Source organism: Limanda limanda, chromosome 3, assembly GCF_963576545.1.
Source record: "Limanda limanda chromosome 3, fLimLim1.1, whole genome shotgun sequence".
Lineage (NCBI taxonomy): Eukaryota > Metazoa > Chordata > Actinopteri > Pleuronectiformes > Pleuronectidae > Limanda > Limanda limanda.
Genome location: NC_083638.1, coordinates 26,399,466 through 26,416,040, shown reverse-complemented (window position 1 = coordinate 26,416,040; position 16,575 = coordinate 26,399,466). Strand labels below are relative to the sequence as shown.

Genomic DNA, 16,575 nt, shown 5'->3' with positions numbered 1-16,575 from the left:
TGCAGAAGTACAAGTTGGAAGAAATACACCCTGAAATGTGTGGCCCTGAAGATCAGACGACTCACTGTGAACACATTGACAAATGATGAGTCAGAGTCAAACTGAAATCCACTATGGAAATATTTTAAAGCATTCCGCTTCTAATAAATTCACATATTGTATTCGTCTAACAGATCTACATCCAAACAGGTAAAAAAAACATTTTCAGTCACAAACAGTTTACAAAATACATTTTATATGATATAGAAAAAAACTGAATTCATATTCGTTAATGACTGGATGCATTTTCACTTTCACATTTCCATAAATCAACATCTAATACAATATCACAGGCATCATCATTACCTCCAACAAGGTCTTGTTTGGTTTTTAGTTTCTCAGCAACAATATGCAAAAACTTCAAGACAATAAAACTAAGTGGAAGGATGTGGTCGGGAAAGAATCCATCAAATTGGTGCCGATCTGGCTCAGGGGGCAGATTTCTTTAACATTGTGAGTTCGGTAGAGGTATATACGTTCTTGAGTGCCGTTCTTGTTTTCATTTTTTTCCACGCATTTTCTTTCCTCTTCCCTTCCCTCGCCCTCTTGTGTTTATCGCGTTGCGACCTTGTGCGCTGCCTTCAAAGACAGATCTGGCTGTAACCATAGCGACATCGCCAAAACCATCGCTGTCCTCACCAGAGCTGCTGCTGCTGCTCCGGACCTTTGGGGTCGGAGTCTTAGTGGACTGAGGGACAGACTTTACTGAGATGGACTCTTGGTTGATGCTGCTCAAGTCCTTGAGAGACGTATGAGGAGATTCATCCGTCACCTCTGACCCCAGAAACCCTCCTCCTGCCACGGCTCTCTCCGTTTCCTTCTCCTCTCCTTCTCCTTTCTTTGACTTCTTGCTTGCTTCTTTCCCTCTCTTGGATTTGATTGGGGAAGGCATCTCCTCCTCACTCTCCTCCTCTCCTTCCCGCTTCTCCTTCCTCTTCAGGCAGGTGACCGCTCGGCGGAGTCGCTGGCTGCGGATCGCTTGTTTCTCTTGTTGCTCCATGCGGAAGAAAGAGTCGATCCGCAGCTGAGTCTGAACACAAACAGCGAGAGAAAACATTTAGTAGATGAATGACGACCATTATCCACTACTTTAATCATTTATCATTTTGCTAAACCAACATACTCTATTAATACTAGAAGCTTGTTATATAGTAGAGGTGTGCATCTTCACTTGCCTCATGATACAATTTGATTAGTATTCAGCAGTAAACGATTCGATTCACAATGCATCTATATGCATTTCAATGTATCACATCTACAATTTTTTTATATATATATATATATATATATACACATATACACATATGTATTATATATTCAAGCTTAAAAAGACTGATTATAGTCTTTACAGTCATAAAAAGTATGTTCAGGAACATTAAGAAGAAGAAGTCCCAGTGAACTGATGGTGTGGCCCCGAGAGTCGTGATCCAAACATCATGGAATCAGTCTGGGATCACAGGCAGAGACAGAAGACACTGAGACTAGATCAGTTCTCTAATATGCATGGGACAATCCCAAGTGTCTTTAGAAACATTGTGCAAAAGGCTCAATGGCTCTTTGGTGAAATGTAGTTTCACCAAATTTTGGGTATTTTGTCTCTTATGAGATTTCTCCGTTACCTGCTGCGTGTTGAGCTGCTTGATCATAGGCTGAAGAGTGTCCTCTGTTTTCCGACTGCTCCAACCAAAGCGATTCAGACAGAACGTGCACTGCCGGTTCAGGAAAATTCATACAGTACATTCAATAACGTGCACACACACAAAAAGCTCCACCGCTCACGCAGAGGGAAAAGGATATTCTTTAAGCACGTCGATCTGTGGGCGTCCCCAGCTGAAGGAGCCGTCGGAGTGGTCCACAGCCGGCTGCAGATACGCCTGAGCCACCGCCGGGTTCGGGAACCCAGGTCGCAGCTTTAGATCCCTCAACTTCTTCTTCACCTTTGTGTCCCGCGGATTAGCCGCCAGGCGCTTTTTCTCCTGAGCCTCTGACCACCACTCACTAGAGGGAGGACACGATAACCAGATACATTCAAATAAGACATGGACATTAGAAAGAGCAATACTATCAATTCTAGTTATTGTGCTGTACAAAACACGTGTTTTAGGATAAAACACATTTATTGTAAATGTTAAGTCACAGAAGAACTGACACTTATTGAGGTCATCATATTTGACAGTATTAAGAGACTGGAGGGATTAAATGTGAAAGACTTCACTTTAAGTCCCTCTATTTATCATCAGTATACAAATGTTAGTAAATGTTTATTATAGACCATTAAGTTATTGTATGGAGTAAAGTAAAAGTTTATTCATGCACAATACTAGTCAGTAATTTAAACTTCTTTGAAGACAAACACAACTGTATGAGTTGCTGACATTACTATTACATTAATCATCAGTTGCATCTGCTTCCTACACTAAACTTTGTCATATTACTATTTATTAAACACTTAGATACTGTTTATAAATGTTGAACAGGGGCAATTAACAAGTAGAGGAATTTAGTTGGAACTAGAATTGCAGCATTGCACTTGTTATGGCCAAACATTTTGTTTTGTGAGGTGAAATTAAACTTTTGATAACAGAATTCTAATCACATAGTTCTCGAGTTCAAGTCGAGTTTAAGTATTTGTGGTAGTGACTACACTCTCACTCCGTAAAAATGTACGAACCACGATGTTTATTAAAAATCCTCTAATCTCTACCGAACCTTGACACGAACACGCACCTGAACTGTGTTAGCGGATCCAACCCGGGTCCTGGGAACTCATTCAGGATCTCCATGCCGGTCACGTAACCGACCCCCGGCACGCCCTCTGTGTAGTCACTTCCAAGCAGGTACGCCAGGTTTATCAGCTTGGTCCGGTCCAGACCTGAGAGAGGAAGAGAGAGTGAGGAAGAGAGAGTGAGGAAGAGAGAGTTAGGAGGAGAGCGAGCTGTGGGCATTCTGTGCTCAATCTGTTGACAGCCTCGTCAGTCAGCACCAGCATTAACACCTGACCCCAATATGTCCAATATGAGTGTATCAGATTCCTGCAGTGATGTTATCTTGACAATATTTCAACACATTACTCTCCCATTTCAGCAGGCCAAAGAAAAGCTAAATGATCTCATGTGATTGAGAATAACGACCGACAGGAATCAACATATTCACATTTCAACATTTCATGGAGATTCTGCAGAAACAAAACTTCAGAAATAATAAACACAATATAGTAGCAACACAGTAAAAAAGAAAATTAGGAATAAGTTGGCGATTGATGGTGAGCACTGACCCAGTTGGTTCTGCAGATCACTGCACTGGTAATGTTCCACGTTTTTGTTCTGGCTGAAGAAGTTTTTGTACACGTGCCGCCCTCCAAAGAGCCAGACATCAGAGTCGTCTGTGATGGTCCCATGAGTCTGTTCGGCTCGGTCCAGCTCTGCACACTGAGCCTCAGCCTCCATCGGCGCCACCAGGAAGGGAACGCCGAACAGTCGCAGCAGCTCCTGGTTTCAAACAGGAAACAGTCACTTCTTGTAAAAAAAATTATAAAAAAAACAACTACATCGAAGGAAACAAGTCAAAGAGTTCAGTTTGTCTATTTGTAAAATCTGAGGTTATATCAATAATATCCTCCGCCAAGTTTGTTGCATTTTTCAGCCCTGTAAGTTGATTTTCATACACAAAAACAACTTCATGGAATTCCACAAAACTTGGTGGAAGGATGAAACATATGTCAAGAAAGAACCCTTTACATTTTTGTGTGGATCCAGACAAAGGAATGGATCAAGCGTTTCTATAGACATTGCAAGACAGGGCTTTTTATTTTGAAATTTTCTGCAATATCCCAGGGGATAGTTCAGGGATCTTGTTAAAAAAAACGAAACATCAGGCACATTTAGGGAACTGATATCTATGAGTGTAGCTCGATTGAATTTAAAGGGACTGATCGGCCTTGTCAGAGACATCTGAAGCCCATTCTTTAAACATTGTTCTAATTTCCAGATGACACAGACACTACTTTCCATGTTTTTAAAACTATGATTGTGAATCAGAAATCTACAGCAGCAAATTCCAGGTGATTTTTAGCATTTTGAATAAAACAACCTTTCCTCTAATCAGGCATCGAAGATCACGTCGCCTGAAGTCAACTGAGAAATCCCTCTGCTCTAAACAGCTTAACATTGAAAACTCACCACAAATGGTTGGTGATAAAGATCAGGTTTGTTAGAAGTGGTAATTTTATGAGGGAGAAAATACTGACAGCCTGTGAAATTCAAGCGTGTGGGTGAGTGACACACACAGACAGCACAGATTGTGAGGTGAAACTGTATGTGAAGTAATACGTGAAGGCTCTGGGAATGTTTGGCAGAGGCCCCATTAAGAAATGTATCTCCCAGTTGGTCCCACACCTGCTCTGGGTTGTCTTTTCTCAGTCCAGTGACAGAATGCATTCATGACAAGTTCAGTTTAGTCTTACAATCATAGTACTGTTTTCTTTAGGATAGATATATAAGTCCGCGTGTGTTGGTCAGAATTGATCTTGTCTGTGGTTCACCTGGCTCTCCAGGTACATCTGTCCGGTGACCGTGTTCGCCATCCTCTCCTGCTGCTGTTTCTGCTCCCTCAGGTTGCTCTGCTCCACCTGCAGAGAGCTCTCCATAGCCTCCAGCTCATCCTGCAACACACGCACACACACACACATTAGCATCATACACATGAATCTGATGAGCAGCAGGAAACACTTCAAACACATCACTTAAATCCATCAGCAGCTTCTATACATCAGCTAATAAATAACAAGAACTAAAGAGCATCTTTTTCAGAGATATATTTAAGGTAATGTAGGTATTTTGCCATTTGATAGAAAAGCGGATCCTTTAAAATCTGGTATCAAAATCTTGAATATCTGATCAGATATTTAAGACTGCAACTGACAATTGTTTGTGGCCGAGTTTCTGTTTATGAATATGACAGAAATACCAACCATATCCATGTGATCCCATTCGTTGATGGCTGGATTTGAGCTGGCCTCTGATTCTTTTCCCTCGTCGTCTTCATCCTGTCTCTGTGTGTCCTCCTCTGAATTCAGAGCAGCAGCTTGAGCCTCTGTCGAACTTTCCTCTGGTTCTTCTTTCTTCTTGGTCTCATCTTCATCGACCTCAGCCGGACGCTCCATCTCTCGAATTTCCACAATCGAATCATCTTCATCCTCCTCTTTAAATTCTTCTTCTGAGACCTCCATGAAGCTCTCTGACAAAACACAGAGCACGGCACTTTTTTAAAAAATCGACTTTTCTAAGAGATGATGACCGAGTCTGATCTTACTGATTCTTACCTTCTGACTCGCTCTCCTCTCCTCCCCCTGACTTCACATCATCTTCATCCCTCTCCTCCAGGGTCTCAGCCGACACGTTTCTTCTCTGCTCTGACAGGACAGGCTGAGTCTCTGCATTCTGAGGGTTTCCACAACGCTGAGCAGAAAGATTGATGGATGCTGTGTTTTGACTGGAAGCAGCAGCAACGTGTGGTAGAACCACATCCTCTTTCTTTTCTATCTGCCCTCCACTTCCTGTCCTCACATCTTCTTTCCGCTCTCCGTCCTTTATCTCGTCTTCTGACCTCATCTCTTTCCTGGGAGGTTGTGGCAGCACTGCAGCGCGAAGTGCTTTATTACGCTGACCAATCACGTCCTCCATCTCGTCTTCATAACTACTAACTAACAAGCTGTGGTTCACATGTGGACTTCTGCCTGTCGGGTTCTCCCTAGAGTCAGTACTAGTTAATAAGTGCTTTGCATCTTGAGGTTCTGTCTCTTCCTCTGAGCTGATGTTCACCACTTGTGGCACAGGATGATGAATATTCGTCGGCATGTTGACGGATACGTTTCTCTGATCAGCTCCGCTGTCTTCCTCCTCAACCAGAACTTCTTGGATTGCCAGCAGAGTACGTGGAGACACGCTGCCATCCTTCCTCCCCCGTCCCACCGTCTCCTCATCCGAGCTGTCGTTCATTGCGGCCTGGATCGCCTCGAGCGTGCGAGGGGAGGGTGGCGATGTGTCCCCCTGAGGTGGTTCTGATGCTGAGCGTTTGAAGTCTTCTTTGGAGGGACTCGGCTTGTCCTCCTCTCCCTCACCAACAGGACGCCACAGGGGCTCGGGTCGGTCGGCTGCTCGTCTCCTGCAGCCTGTCAGGGAGCTGCCAGCCCAGGCTGCAGTGGCAGGTTGGCTCTCGGGGGCAGTTTTACTCTCTGGGGCAGTTTTACTCTTTTTGGAGCCTGAGTAGGAGAAGTGTAGTGGTGTGTTAAATACATGAACACTCTCTTTAACCAAAGAAACTCTCACTTTGGGAGAGGCGGTGGACTAGTGACAAAACTTGGACGAAACTAGGACTATGGGCAGAAAAGGTCTCTGGTTCGTCTCTGGTTCGACTCCACGGAGAAACAACAAACAGACGAACCTGGATTGATCTGTCCAAAAATCCAAGAGGATTCTCCCTACCCTGTCTAGTGCCCCTGAGCAAGGCACCTTACTCCCCCAACATCTGCTCTCCGGGCGCCGTACATGGCTGCCCACTGCTCTGTGTGTCCTGCACCAGATGGGTTAAAAGCAGAGGTTAAATTTCCCCTTGCATGAGTGTGCCTGTGCATGTCTGTGCATGTGTGTGGGATAAATAAATGTATCTTAATCTTAAATCTTAATCTTTGTACAATCCGGCTAACAGTCAGACAAACAGCAATGAAAATTAAAAACCTTGACGGTAATAATATGCAAGTTTTGTTGTTTATGAGCATTCTTGTGAAGAGACAGTTGTGAACAGTGACTACGGTATATAGAAATGTTTTTGGGATCAACTCAACGAATGAGATCACTGATAATAGACCATTTCCCTTGAAACACTGAAAAAAACTGTTACGGTCCTTTACGAGCCTGCACACATCATCACCTTTGATGAGGATATAGTGGGAGTTGTCTTCTGAAACCAGTCGCCGTGCCTCCACACTGTGACTCTGCCCGTCCTGCTGGCAGAGCTGTGGAGCGCTGCCGGCGCTCCGCTCGTTCATCTCTTTCTCCACTCCCTCCAGACGCTGGTTCAGCTTGTTCCTCTGCAGCAGGCCGGACAACTGGTACTGGGAAAAGTCACTTGAAAGCTGGGAGGGAGGGAAGAGACGTCCGTGGTGAAAGGAGTAGACGGGTGAGCGGGTGGGTTTGAGCTGAGAGAGAAGGTTACCTCTGGAGGTTGCTCGTACAGGGTGCGGCGGCGTTTGGAAAACTCCTTCATGTCTTTGAGGATCTCGTGTTTCGTCTCAGGAGGCAGGCAGGCAAACTCCTCTGAGTTGATGTCCACGGAGTTGGGGTCTCCATGCCGCCCGCCCTGAAACAAAGTGAGCAGCTTGAAAGTTAGTGAACACAACGTTAACGTGTGAACGCACATTAAATTGTTTCCTCCAGCTCAAACACAAAGGATTTTAAACTATAATTATTTGGTGACACTGCTACACAATATGATGTACTTGTGTATAATGTGATAAATTTACCTGATACATGTGATAACTGTCCCTCCCCTCCAACTCTTTATCGTCATCCTCATCTGAGCTGCAGGGGAAGGAGAGAAAACTAATGATAAGGATTACAGTACCAGTATAATGAGGTAAATAACTTATAATGAATAAGTCTATATGTTTTGATAAGAGCATCTTTTGCCACAGTTAATGACGACACGTCGGTGATTAATGAAGTATTTTCATCAGTGAGCTCTGTTTGTGAAAAGAGGACCTGAAATGGAAACATGTAAAAGTACAGAAATTAAAAAAAGAAAAATCACAATATTTATCCAGGTTTTTTTTCTCTCTTTCCTGTTTGATAATTGGATGTCTGTTTAACTCGGCAGATGTTCTTTCTTGACACTTTATCCACAATAGCATTTTAATCGTCACCTTTGCCTGGCCTCTGATTCGCTGTCATCCCTCTCCTCTGCAGGTGGCAGGGCTGGAAGAACATACATGTCGTCCACCTCAGGTCTCTTCACAGTGGAGAGGCTGGGGAGAGGATCCTGACTGTGGCGGTGGCGGGGGGGGGGGGGGGGGGGGGGAAACACACAAGATGGTTCAGACAAAACCACTGAGACTACAATGAGTACAATGTTTCTGGAGAATGACGTTGTGTTTTCTTTGCCATCCCTCCAGCTGTGCACGTCACTGTCCCTCACCTGTGGTCTCCAAGTGCAGCTTTGATAGCTTGTCTCTTGAGGAACGTCTTGAGCAGTTTCTCATTGGTCTGTTTGGAGTCTCGGCTCAACTCCTCCTTCCTCTGCCTCCTCAGCGCCTGCAGGAGAACCACAGTCAAACACAGATCTAGCTACAGAACAGGTGGGGATAACAGGAAAAGCCTAAACTGTTGTTTTGTGTTCACATGGAATGTTTGTGCGGCTCTACAGAGATCACTTGTCCTACCAGTGTCTGCCTCTTCAGCAGCGGTGCGTCCCCGTCAAACACAAAGACTGGCCGGATGCGGAAGAAGAGCAGCTTGCAGACGCGGTGGAAGAGAGTGAGGAGGTGGGCATTCTGGACGCTGTTGCCGTCCCGGTCCCTCACCCCCTTCACGGCCTGGTTCAGCCATATACTGATGTCTGGAGGTGTCTGATTAAGGTCAATGCTAAGTCTTTACAGAAGACAGTCAGATACAACAATATATCTGATGGAGAGACAACAGGCGGGGGTAAAGTCACTTTTAATTATAATGTTTTTGTGCCGGCTGACGGCATTATCAATATATTTCTCTTTATGTCATTGAATAAAGATTGATTTAGGTCCATTTTGTTCATTTGGTTTCATTTAGTATGGACTGTCTTATTTTTGTGGGTCTCTAGAGAACTGGAGGAACGTACATAGGAGGACTCTGACTTTCTTTGAGACAAGTAGACACTGGTTTGGTGAGTTGAGCCAAGGTTTAGATATATGTGTCCAATAGAGCAGCTCCATATCAAGACTAACGGTATGTAGCCACTGTGAAGTGGGGAGAGTATCAGACTCCTTTTTTCAAGGACAGCTCAGATTTGGTGACACTAATACATTTTAATCAAATGACGCAATACCAATGTCTTTAAACACCCGTCTGAGATCCCAATATTAGTGGAAATATTAGCCTTTAAGCCTTTCAATGGCTTAAAGGCTCAGTGTGTAGAATTTAATGACATCTAGTGGTGAAGTTGCACATCACAGCTGAATACCCCTCACCTCACCCTCCCCTTCTGAACATGAGAGCCTGTGGTAGCCTTCAATTGTCATAAAATTTAAAAAGGTGTTTAGTTTGTCCAGTTTGAACTACTAAAAAAAACATTGTGGCCTCCGTAGAAAGGATCCGCTCCAGATGTAAATATAAAGTATTTAAATATAAAAAGATCATTCTATGGTAAAGAACACAACAATCACACTAATGAAACACTAGTGAAAACATCACTAGGATTATATTAGATTAAATTTCTACCCTTTCACCTAAAGTTTACACAATGAACCTTTATAGTTTCTCATGTAGTGATCTTACTATGATAGCTAATATGGAATGTGATCATTTTACATACATGTTTTAATGGAGAGTAATTAACGTTTTTATAAGCAGCTTTCGTGTAATGTGATCAAATGTGTCAAAATCAACACCAGAAAATAAATTAATATATAAACTAATTCATACTGGATCAAGTGTTTCTTAAATTTAAAAGATAGCATTCGGATGGAAATGAATGAGTTTAGTTTGAGGATACCCACAGCGAGGATCTTCCCCTCCAGGGTTTCCGGGTTGACTTGTTTCCCTGAGCTCTCCAGCAGCCTCCACAGTCCGTGCACCCCCATCACAACACCCACCCGAAGCTACGTGGATTTCAAAACTCTGACATTAACCGACTGCATGCAGGCGATCAGACGGTTTTTCAACAACTTCACAACGTTTGTTGTAACAGTATTTATGTCCGTAGAGCAAATATTCACAACACTCAAACGTTCCGCCTTATTCCTGTCGTGTTGTATTCCGCGGTTACACCAGCCGGCTTCAGGCAGCATCCGCTCACGGGTACCGGGTCAGTTTCAACATTTGGTTTCCGGCGGTGGACTGCCATTAGAAAGAAGTGAATACTGATTACAGATCAGTTGTCTAATGCTGGATGGGTTTCGATCAAATGGACTTGTTGTCGTTATCTTTAAAAATTCTGAACTTGTATTTACGATATAAATACAGTTTTGATGGATGTTATGATCTGATCACGGGGCTTCTCCCCCCACCAATCAGGAGAAAGCTCCTGTGCCTAAACAGGAAGTTCCTCCTCACAGCTTCCATTCTCCAGATGCCAACAGTATCCGGTGGCAAAACAAACCACTTTTCCTGCGGCTCGCGGTGATTCAAACGACGGACTGTGATCCATCTTCACCCGGTATGGTTCCTAACAAGCTGTCTGGATCATAACACACGTGGACCATCAGCCCCAGTGGCGTCCATGTGACCGCGGCGTGGGATGGGGGAACTTTGTGTTTTCGTTAGCATGTTAGCCTTCAAGCTAGCTGCAGCGGATCAACCCAGACCTTTGACCAGCTGCTTTCACTGATCGCTGTTGTAAACATTAACAACTGAACGTGTCTCTGTTGTTTCATCACAGGAAGAAGAGTCCCCGGGGTTTCTCCTGAACTACACACATCTTGTCTCTCCTCCACCATGACCGCTGCTGTTGTGAGAGGTACCCAGCGTTTCCCACTTTCTCCTCAGTTCACATTCCTCTAACACATCTTTTACCTGATTTAGACATATTGTCTCTCTTTGCTCTGAATCAAATCACATACAGCGATAGAAAGACAGATGGAAAGATACTTTATTGATCCAGAGGGAAATGTGGGCATTGAGTATCACACTAAACAGTGTAAACACAAGCGCATCAGAATGATAAAAAGTCAAAATGAGTCGGGAATAAGTTCACTGCAGTGAGAAACGGACTGATCAAGAAATGAACTATGAAATTGATCGATAATAACACAATTGTTACTTAGAAATGACTCTAGACCAATTAAAACTGTAAAATCAAAATACATGTTGTGCCTACCTCCACTTTATGGAATTAAGTAATGTTTTTAAACAAGGCTTTTTTTCCCATTTAACAAAGGAAGTCTGAATCCTCAATTTCTTAATGTTGTCTAAACACAGACAGCCATACAAAACAAATAAGTAAAGATGACTAATCAAACACATGTTTTGATGACGTCTGCAACATACGTAGCAGAAAGTGTTTAATGCCCAGTCCTTTATATATATATATAGAGGGACTGTGTTGATAATGCCTTGGCACCTGTCTGACACCTCGTAGTTCTGGTTTGTTTGTAGAAGGAGTAGTCAGGATTACCACTGCACAATATGTGACGCATGAATCCCCTCAAATATGCACAACTGGATCCCATTTAATCCTTTGAATGTGAGAGGAATGTTCACACGTAGATTTAGAGCATTACACTTCTAAGTGGACCCCTCATGATACATTTAAGAGTAAACATGGACTTATTTATTTCATCCAGGTGCTGCCAGGGTGCCTGTCCGAGGCGCTGGCGATGGCATGGAAACTGAGAAACCACCGGCTATTCTGGAGTTAAAAACGGATACGCTGCTACAAGGTCCAACTGATGTTCCCCTTCTGAGGGCGGCCAGCCCAAAACCCAGCCCGAAATCTGCCCACCCGGCTGCACCCCAGCCTCTCGGGGTGCTCCATCTGGGCAAGGTTAGTCGGGAGGCCTGCACAGAGGTGGAGGCTGTGAGAATCATCGTACCACGTTCTGCTATAAGCCGGAGCACTCGCGCAGGACCTGCTGAGGATAAAGTGGGCCCCGGGCAACAGGCTGAGGAGAGGGGCTCTCCCCCGCCTCCACTGGTGGAGGACTGGAGAGGACAGATGGAGAAGCTGCAGAACTCTGAACGCAGGCTGCTGCAGGACAAGGAAGGGCTCTGCAACCAGCTCCGTGTGCAGACAGAGGTAAGGCTCAGATGAAACAGTTTAATTTAATGTGGATATGAGACACAGTGGGCTCTGCACTGCCAGGTTTGTTGTTGATTCACAATTCGAAGCATGCAGTTATAAGTATGGATTAGTAGAAGCATACAGCACAGTCAGTGCAGGGTTATCATGCTCCTCTCAACAAGATAAACCCACTGCGATTTTAGTGAATGAGTGCCTTAAATACGGTTCATTTCCTCATGTGTCTTCACCTATGTTTGTTTTTTCCCTTCCAGGTGAATCGTGAGCTAAAGAGACTGCTGGTGGCGTCGGTGGGCGACGACCTTCAGTACCATTTTGAGCGGCTGTCGCGGGAGAAGAACCAGTTGATTCTTGAGAACGAAGCTCTAGGCCGGAGTCTGGCTCACACTGCAGAGCAGCTGGAGCGAATGAGTATTCAGTGTGATGTTTGGAGGAGCAAGTTCCTGGCCAGCAGGTATAAAAGAGATGAAAGTTATCGTGGTACAAATAGAAACTGTTAAAAATGAAAAGTGATGGAATGTTTTAGCCGAAAGCACCAGCTACTGACCTCTCGTCCTCAGTTTTAAAACCATCTTTATTTGTATAGCTGAAGGCGGACAAATTAAAAACATCTTAAGTACCATTACATCTTAAGATAATAAGTAATCATGCTGAATAAACACTTGAATCAATATTGCCTCTTCAGAGTCATGGCAGACGAGCTGACGAATGCCAGAGCTTCCATGCAGAGACAAACCAGAGAGGCACAAGGAGCCATTCAGGATCTGCTGTTGGAGAGAGAAGAGTTCTCCGGGGACATGGTCCTCGCTCACAGGTAACGTAACGACTGATCCATCACAGGTTGAGGAAATTCTTTATTATAATAGCTCACCACTTTAGATTAGACGACTAATCTACGTATGTGAGCACAATCTCAGCAGCACTTTATTGCAAATGATACTTTCCTTGTGACGTGTGAATGAAAAACCAGACCTGAAGAAGTCTAATGATGATTTATCTTCTGTGGTCAGATCTCTGGAGCAGCTCCTGGTGTCTCTGCAGTGGGGCCGACAGCAGACCTACTACCCCAGTGCACAGCCCCTCAGCACAAGAGAGCTGGCAGCAGCCAATCACAAGCTAGCAGACGCCATCAACTCCCACCTCCTGGGCAACACCAGTAACAGCGGCAGCAGCACCGCGGTGAAGAGCAGCAGCGCACCAGCCGAGCAGCTGTGCAGCACGCCGGCTGAGAAGATGGCAGAGAAGGTATGGAATCCATATCCTTGTAAAACTCCAACCACTTTCTAACGTTTGTTGTAAAACCCAAAGGTTCACAAATCTGCTCACTCTTCTGTCTAAGGTGCTGAAGATTTTAGATCCAATTTCCTGCCCAGAAAGTCACACTGAACCTGAACTGATGGACTCCACCCCATCAAACTTCCTCACCAATAAGAAGAGCATCGGCAGGTTTCACCCGTACACCCGCTATGAGAACATCACCTTCAACTGCTGCGAGCGCTGCTCAGGAGACATCCTGGTGCTGTAGAGGCCGAAGAGCGACAACACCTCCTGACGCCAGCGCAGCATCAGGACTTATATCAAATGGTCTGAACAGGAATGGACGCCGGTGGAACACCCTGCTTTTTTGTTGAGTAACATGAAAAGATGGCAGCTTTTTTTGCATCTTTGGCTGTTTCATCCATTTGAGTTGATATCAGCAGAAAGTTGTATTTATTAAACTTTAGAGAATGGTTTTAAATTGTATCAACCTGATGCTTATTTAGTCCTCTTTGAGAATTTTTTGTTTTGAACATGTTGATTGCATTTCGGAGCCTGGTCTAAACCATGGAAAGTGTTATTTATTTCTGGAATGTGAGATCAAGATGAGTCTGTGTTACATGGTGAACAGACACCTTTTAGCTTCCTCTGACTTTCCTCATGTTATGTTCTCAAGTCAGAGCGCACACCACAGAGCAAATCACAAGACATACAGAAGAAGTGTGAGTCTGTTCTGGGAAGGAAGTCTTACCTCCACTGTGTCTGTGCAATAGGTCTGCCCAAGTTCCTCTGTATGATGGTGCTGTCATATTTCAACAACATTGTATTAATGTATTTTGAGTATTGAATGCTGTAAAGTATTCACAAGACATCCAACACTTTGGATGTTTATCAATGGTACGACAGATTTATTGTGCAGCGGCATATTTTAAAAAAGGTCTTATATTTTCAAATGCAGTATGAATGAGAACTTTGAAGCAACAAAGTTCTGATATTTTTCCACATATTGGATTTGTTTTACTTGAATCGTGTTATATTCATTTGGGGGATGTTTTATTATTTATTATATAAAAAAACAAAAACAGGATACAACAATGAACAGTGTTTTTGTAATAAAAAAAAGAAGCTGTGTAATACTTTGGTTTACTTCATCTGTATAAATGGAGATGCTATAATTTATCGTGAAAACACAAATTATTTGTACATCATTTGTATATCAGATAATAAAGACCAAAGTAGTTTTTATCGATTTTAAATTGTCAGGTATTTTTTTACATTTCCTCACAGTGCTTTTAAACTGAAATGTCCTTATTGCATCGTGTTACGGTTTTTAAAGGCTTCACTCATCATTCCACCACACTTTTTTTCTTTGTTCCACATTGTTCTTAAACGAAGTCCGTACTTTGGTCACAGCTCCTTTGTTTTCTCTGTCACTGGACACTCCAGCCATTCTGTCTCTGCCGGTGAACCTGGGCTCAGGCTGTGACCTGTTAAAACCCTGGTCCCCGGTTTTAAATGTCCTTTCTCCAGATCTGAGCAGCCTGTCTCCATCCTCTCTTGAGCCATGATTTGTGACTCCCCGGCCCTTGTTATGGATAAACCCTTTCTGCTGCTGCTTCTGCTGAGGCTGGTGGAATCCATCGTGCTTCCTCTTGGGCACGAACGTCAACGCCTCCTCCCATTTCCCCGTATCCTTGAGAGCGAGCATGATGCGGATCATCTGGTCCAGAGTCAGATTCTTGGCTCCTATCTCCCAGTGGAGGAACTCGTCCAGTGGTAAACGGGCCGTGGCCAGCTTCAGGCGCTTGGCGTTGGCGAGGGACAAGCCCGATTGGATGGACTTGTCTACAAAAGCTCCAATGATGTAGACCTTGGAGTGGTCGAACGTGCGGAGGACGTTGGGGGAGTCTGCGGTGAGGTACACCAGCCGGTCCCGGGGGAACACGTCCACATGCTGGCGCTCCGTGCTGGTGATGAGCAGGCGGTCCCAGGTCTCCTCACCATATCGTTTGAGCAGCTCCGTCTCGTAGGCCCCCCCCGGCTGCAGGTTGCAGAAGTGGAGGTGGTAGGGCTCTGTGGCACGCCGGTTCCACCCGTCCACCTCCATCAGCTGGGACACCGTGTTCTCCACCTCCCTCCTGGACATGTGGGAGGAGTAGCTGAGGTCGAACACCAGCGGCTGGTTGAACAGCATGGCCTGGGCGCTCCTCCAGGCCAGCACTTTGTCCAGGGAGCGGCTCCAGAACTTGAGGAGGAAGGTGTTTCTCATCTCCTCTGAATCACCGCCCTCCTCCCTCCTCCGCTCCAGCATGGCTTCCCTCTCCACCTTCCTCTGCAGCTGCTTCTCCCTGTGGCTCCGCTTGTAGCCCTCCTTGATGGCCAGGAACTTCAGGTACTTCTTCCTGCCGGACTTGGTGGTGAGCTTCGCCAGCTCCTCCACCTCCTGGTCCGTCATCTCTGCAGGAACCAGCTTCCCAGCCTGCCGCCACATCACGACCAGATCCCGGGTGGCCTCCAGGGAAGAACCGCCACCTTTCTCCTCCTGGTCACTTCCATCCTCCTCATCGTCGACTGGTTGTCTCTCTTCTGATGCAGCTTTCGATCTCATCACAGATTTCCATGCGTCCAGATCGACTGTCTCCGTGTCGTCGGACTTGTCTCCTTCAGGCTGCAGAGCATCTTTCCACACCGGGCTGCCGGTGCTGAGGAGGCGGACAGACACGGAGGCTCTGTGGAGACAGACTGGGAGACAGACTGGGAGACAGACTGGGAGCTTCTGTCGCCTGGTGACACAAGATGCCACGAACCGACTGCACCTGTAGACTTCATGAAACCCCTGGATGCTGAAGAGCCGCAACATCGCGAGGAAGGAACTGCAGCTGAGAGCTCAGGCCAGGAAATAAACACTTCCGCTACGAGTCGAATGGTTTAAACGGAACACAGGAAGTACCGGAAGAAGACCCGTTTCTGTGACATCTTATAAAATAGTTACAAGTTAAAGCTGACCCGTGTTTCACGTCTGAAGTTTCCACGAACTCAGCTCCACCTGGTCTGTGTCCATGCTTGTCAGAAAGATATGGAAGGTCACGGTGTTGCACTGTAATATGACGGAGTGAAATTAAACTCTGAGTGTTATTTTATCCTGCCTACCGAAGCATATTGATAAACCAATAGAAAATCACTGTAGGTTTTATTCTCTGTAAAATACCACTAAAGATTATGCTAATCTTTTTTTTATTGTTATACATATATACTGTTTTTTGCAGGACAAATATTTTTGCTTTTGTTTCCAGG

At 44.9% G+C, this 16,575-nt stretch overlaps 3 protein-coding genes across 3 annotated transcripts; 1 reads left to right on the top strand and 2 right to left on the bottom strand.

Moving 5' to 3' along the window:
* Positions 1 to 260: 260 nt before the first annotated feature.
* On the bottom strand, positions 261 to 9,868 carry ercc5 (excision repair cross-complementation group 5). Its single transcript, XM_061068646.1, has 15 exons — positions 9,781 to 9,868; positions 8,474 to 8,649; positions 8,230 to 8,345; positions 7,958 to 8,077; positions 7,559 to 7,616; positions 7,252 to 7,395; positions 6,967 to 7,171; positions 5,360 to 6,298; positions 5,009 to 5,274; positions 4,580 to 4,699; positions 3,314 to 3,527; positions 2,767 to 2,911; positions 1,837 to 2,037; positions 1,659 to 1,743; positions 261 to 1,069 (listed from the first exon to the last, which is right to left on the bottom strand). Exons 1-15 carry the CDS (start codon positions 9,866 to 9,868, stop codon positions 539 to 541), a joined length of 3,408 nt encoding a protein of 1,135 aa, XP_060924629.1. The 3' UTR covers positions 261 to 538.
* Positions 9,869 to 10,367: 499 nt separating this feature from the next.
* blzf1 (basic leucine zipper nuclear factor 1) lies at positions 10,368 to 14,374 on the top strand. Its single transcript, XM_061068216.1, has 7 exons — positions 10,368 to 10,443; positions 10,666 to 10,743; positions 11,570 to 12,021; positions 12,279 to 12,478; positions 12,710 to 12,838; positions 13,035 to 13,269; positions 13,364 to 14,374. The coding sequence occupies exons 2-7, from the start codon at positions 10,722 to 10,724 to the stop codon at positions 13,547 to 13,549; spliced, it is 1,224 nt and encodes a 407-aa protein (XP_060924199.1). The 5' UTR covers positions 10,368 to 10,443; positions 10,666 to 10,721; the 3' UTR covers positions 13,550 to 14,374.
* A 2-nt stretch (positions 14,375 to 14,376) lies between these two features.
* Positions 14,377 to 16,338, bottom strand: trmt10c (tRNA methyltransferase 10C, mitochondrial RNase P subunit). Its single transcript, XM_061068215.1, has one exon. It carries the CDS (start codon positions 16,139 to 16,141, stop codon positions 14,621 to 14,623), a length of 1,521 nt encoding a protein of 506 aa, XP_060924198.1. The 5' UTR covers positions 16,142 to 16,338; the 3' UTR covers positions 14,377 to 14,620.
* Positions 16,339 to 16,575: the final 237 nt, after the last annotated feature.

Coding starts and splice junctions, on each gene's coding strand:
- ercc5 (XM_061068646.1), bottom strand. CDS start 9,868: ATGGGGGTGCACGGACTGTGGAGGCTGCTGGAGAGCTCAGGGAAACAA. Junction 8,346..8,473: donor TGCTGAAGAGGCAGACACTG/GTAGGACAAGTG, acceptor GTTCTCCTGCAG/GCGCTGAGGAGGCAGAGGAA. Junction 6,299..6,966: donor CCACTATATCCTCATCAAAG/GTGATGATGTGT, acceptor TCTCCTACTCAG/GCTCCAAAAAGAGTAAAACT.
- blzf1 (XM_061068216.1), top strand. CDS start 10,722: ATGACCGCTGCTGTTGTGAGAG. Junction 12,022..12,278: donor AGCTCCGTGTGCAGACAGAG/GTAAGGCTCAGA, acceptor TTTCCCTTCCAG/GTGAATCGTGAGCTAAAGAG. Junction 12,839..13,034: donor GACATGGTCCTCGCTCACAG/GTAACGTAACGA, acceptor TTCTGTGGTCAG/ATCTCTGGAGCAGCTCCTGG.
- trmt10c (XM_061068215.1), bottom strand. CDS start 16,141: ATGTTGCGGCTCTTCAGCATCCAGGGGTTTCATGAAGTCTACAGGTGC.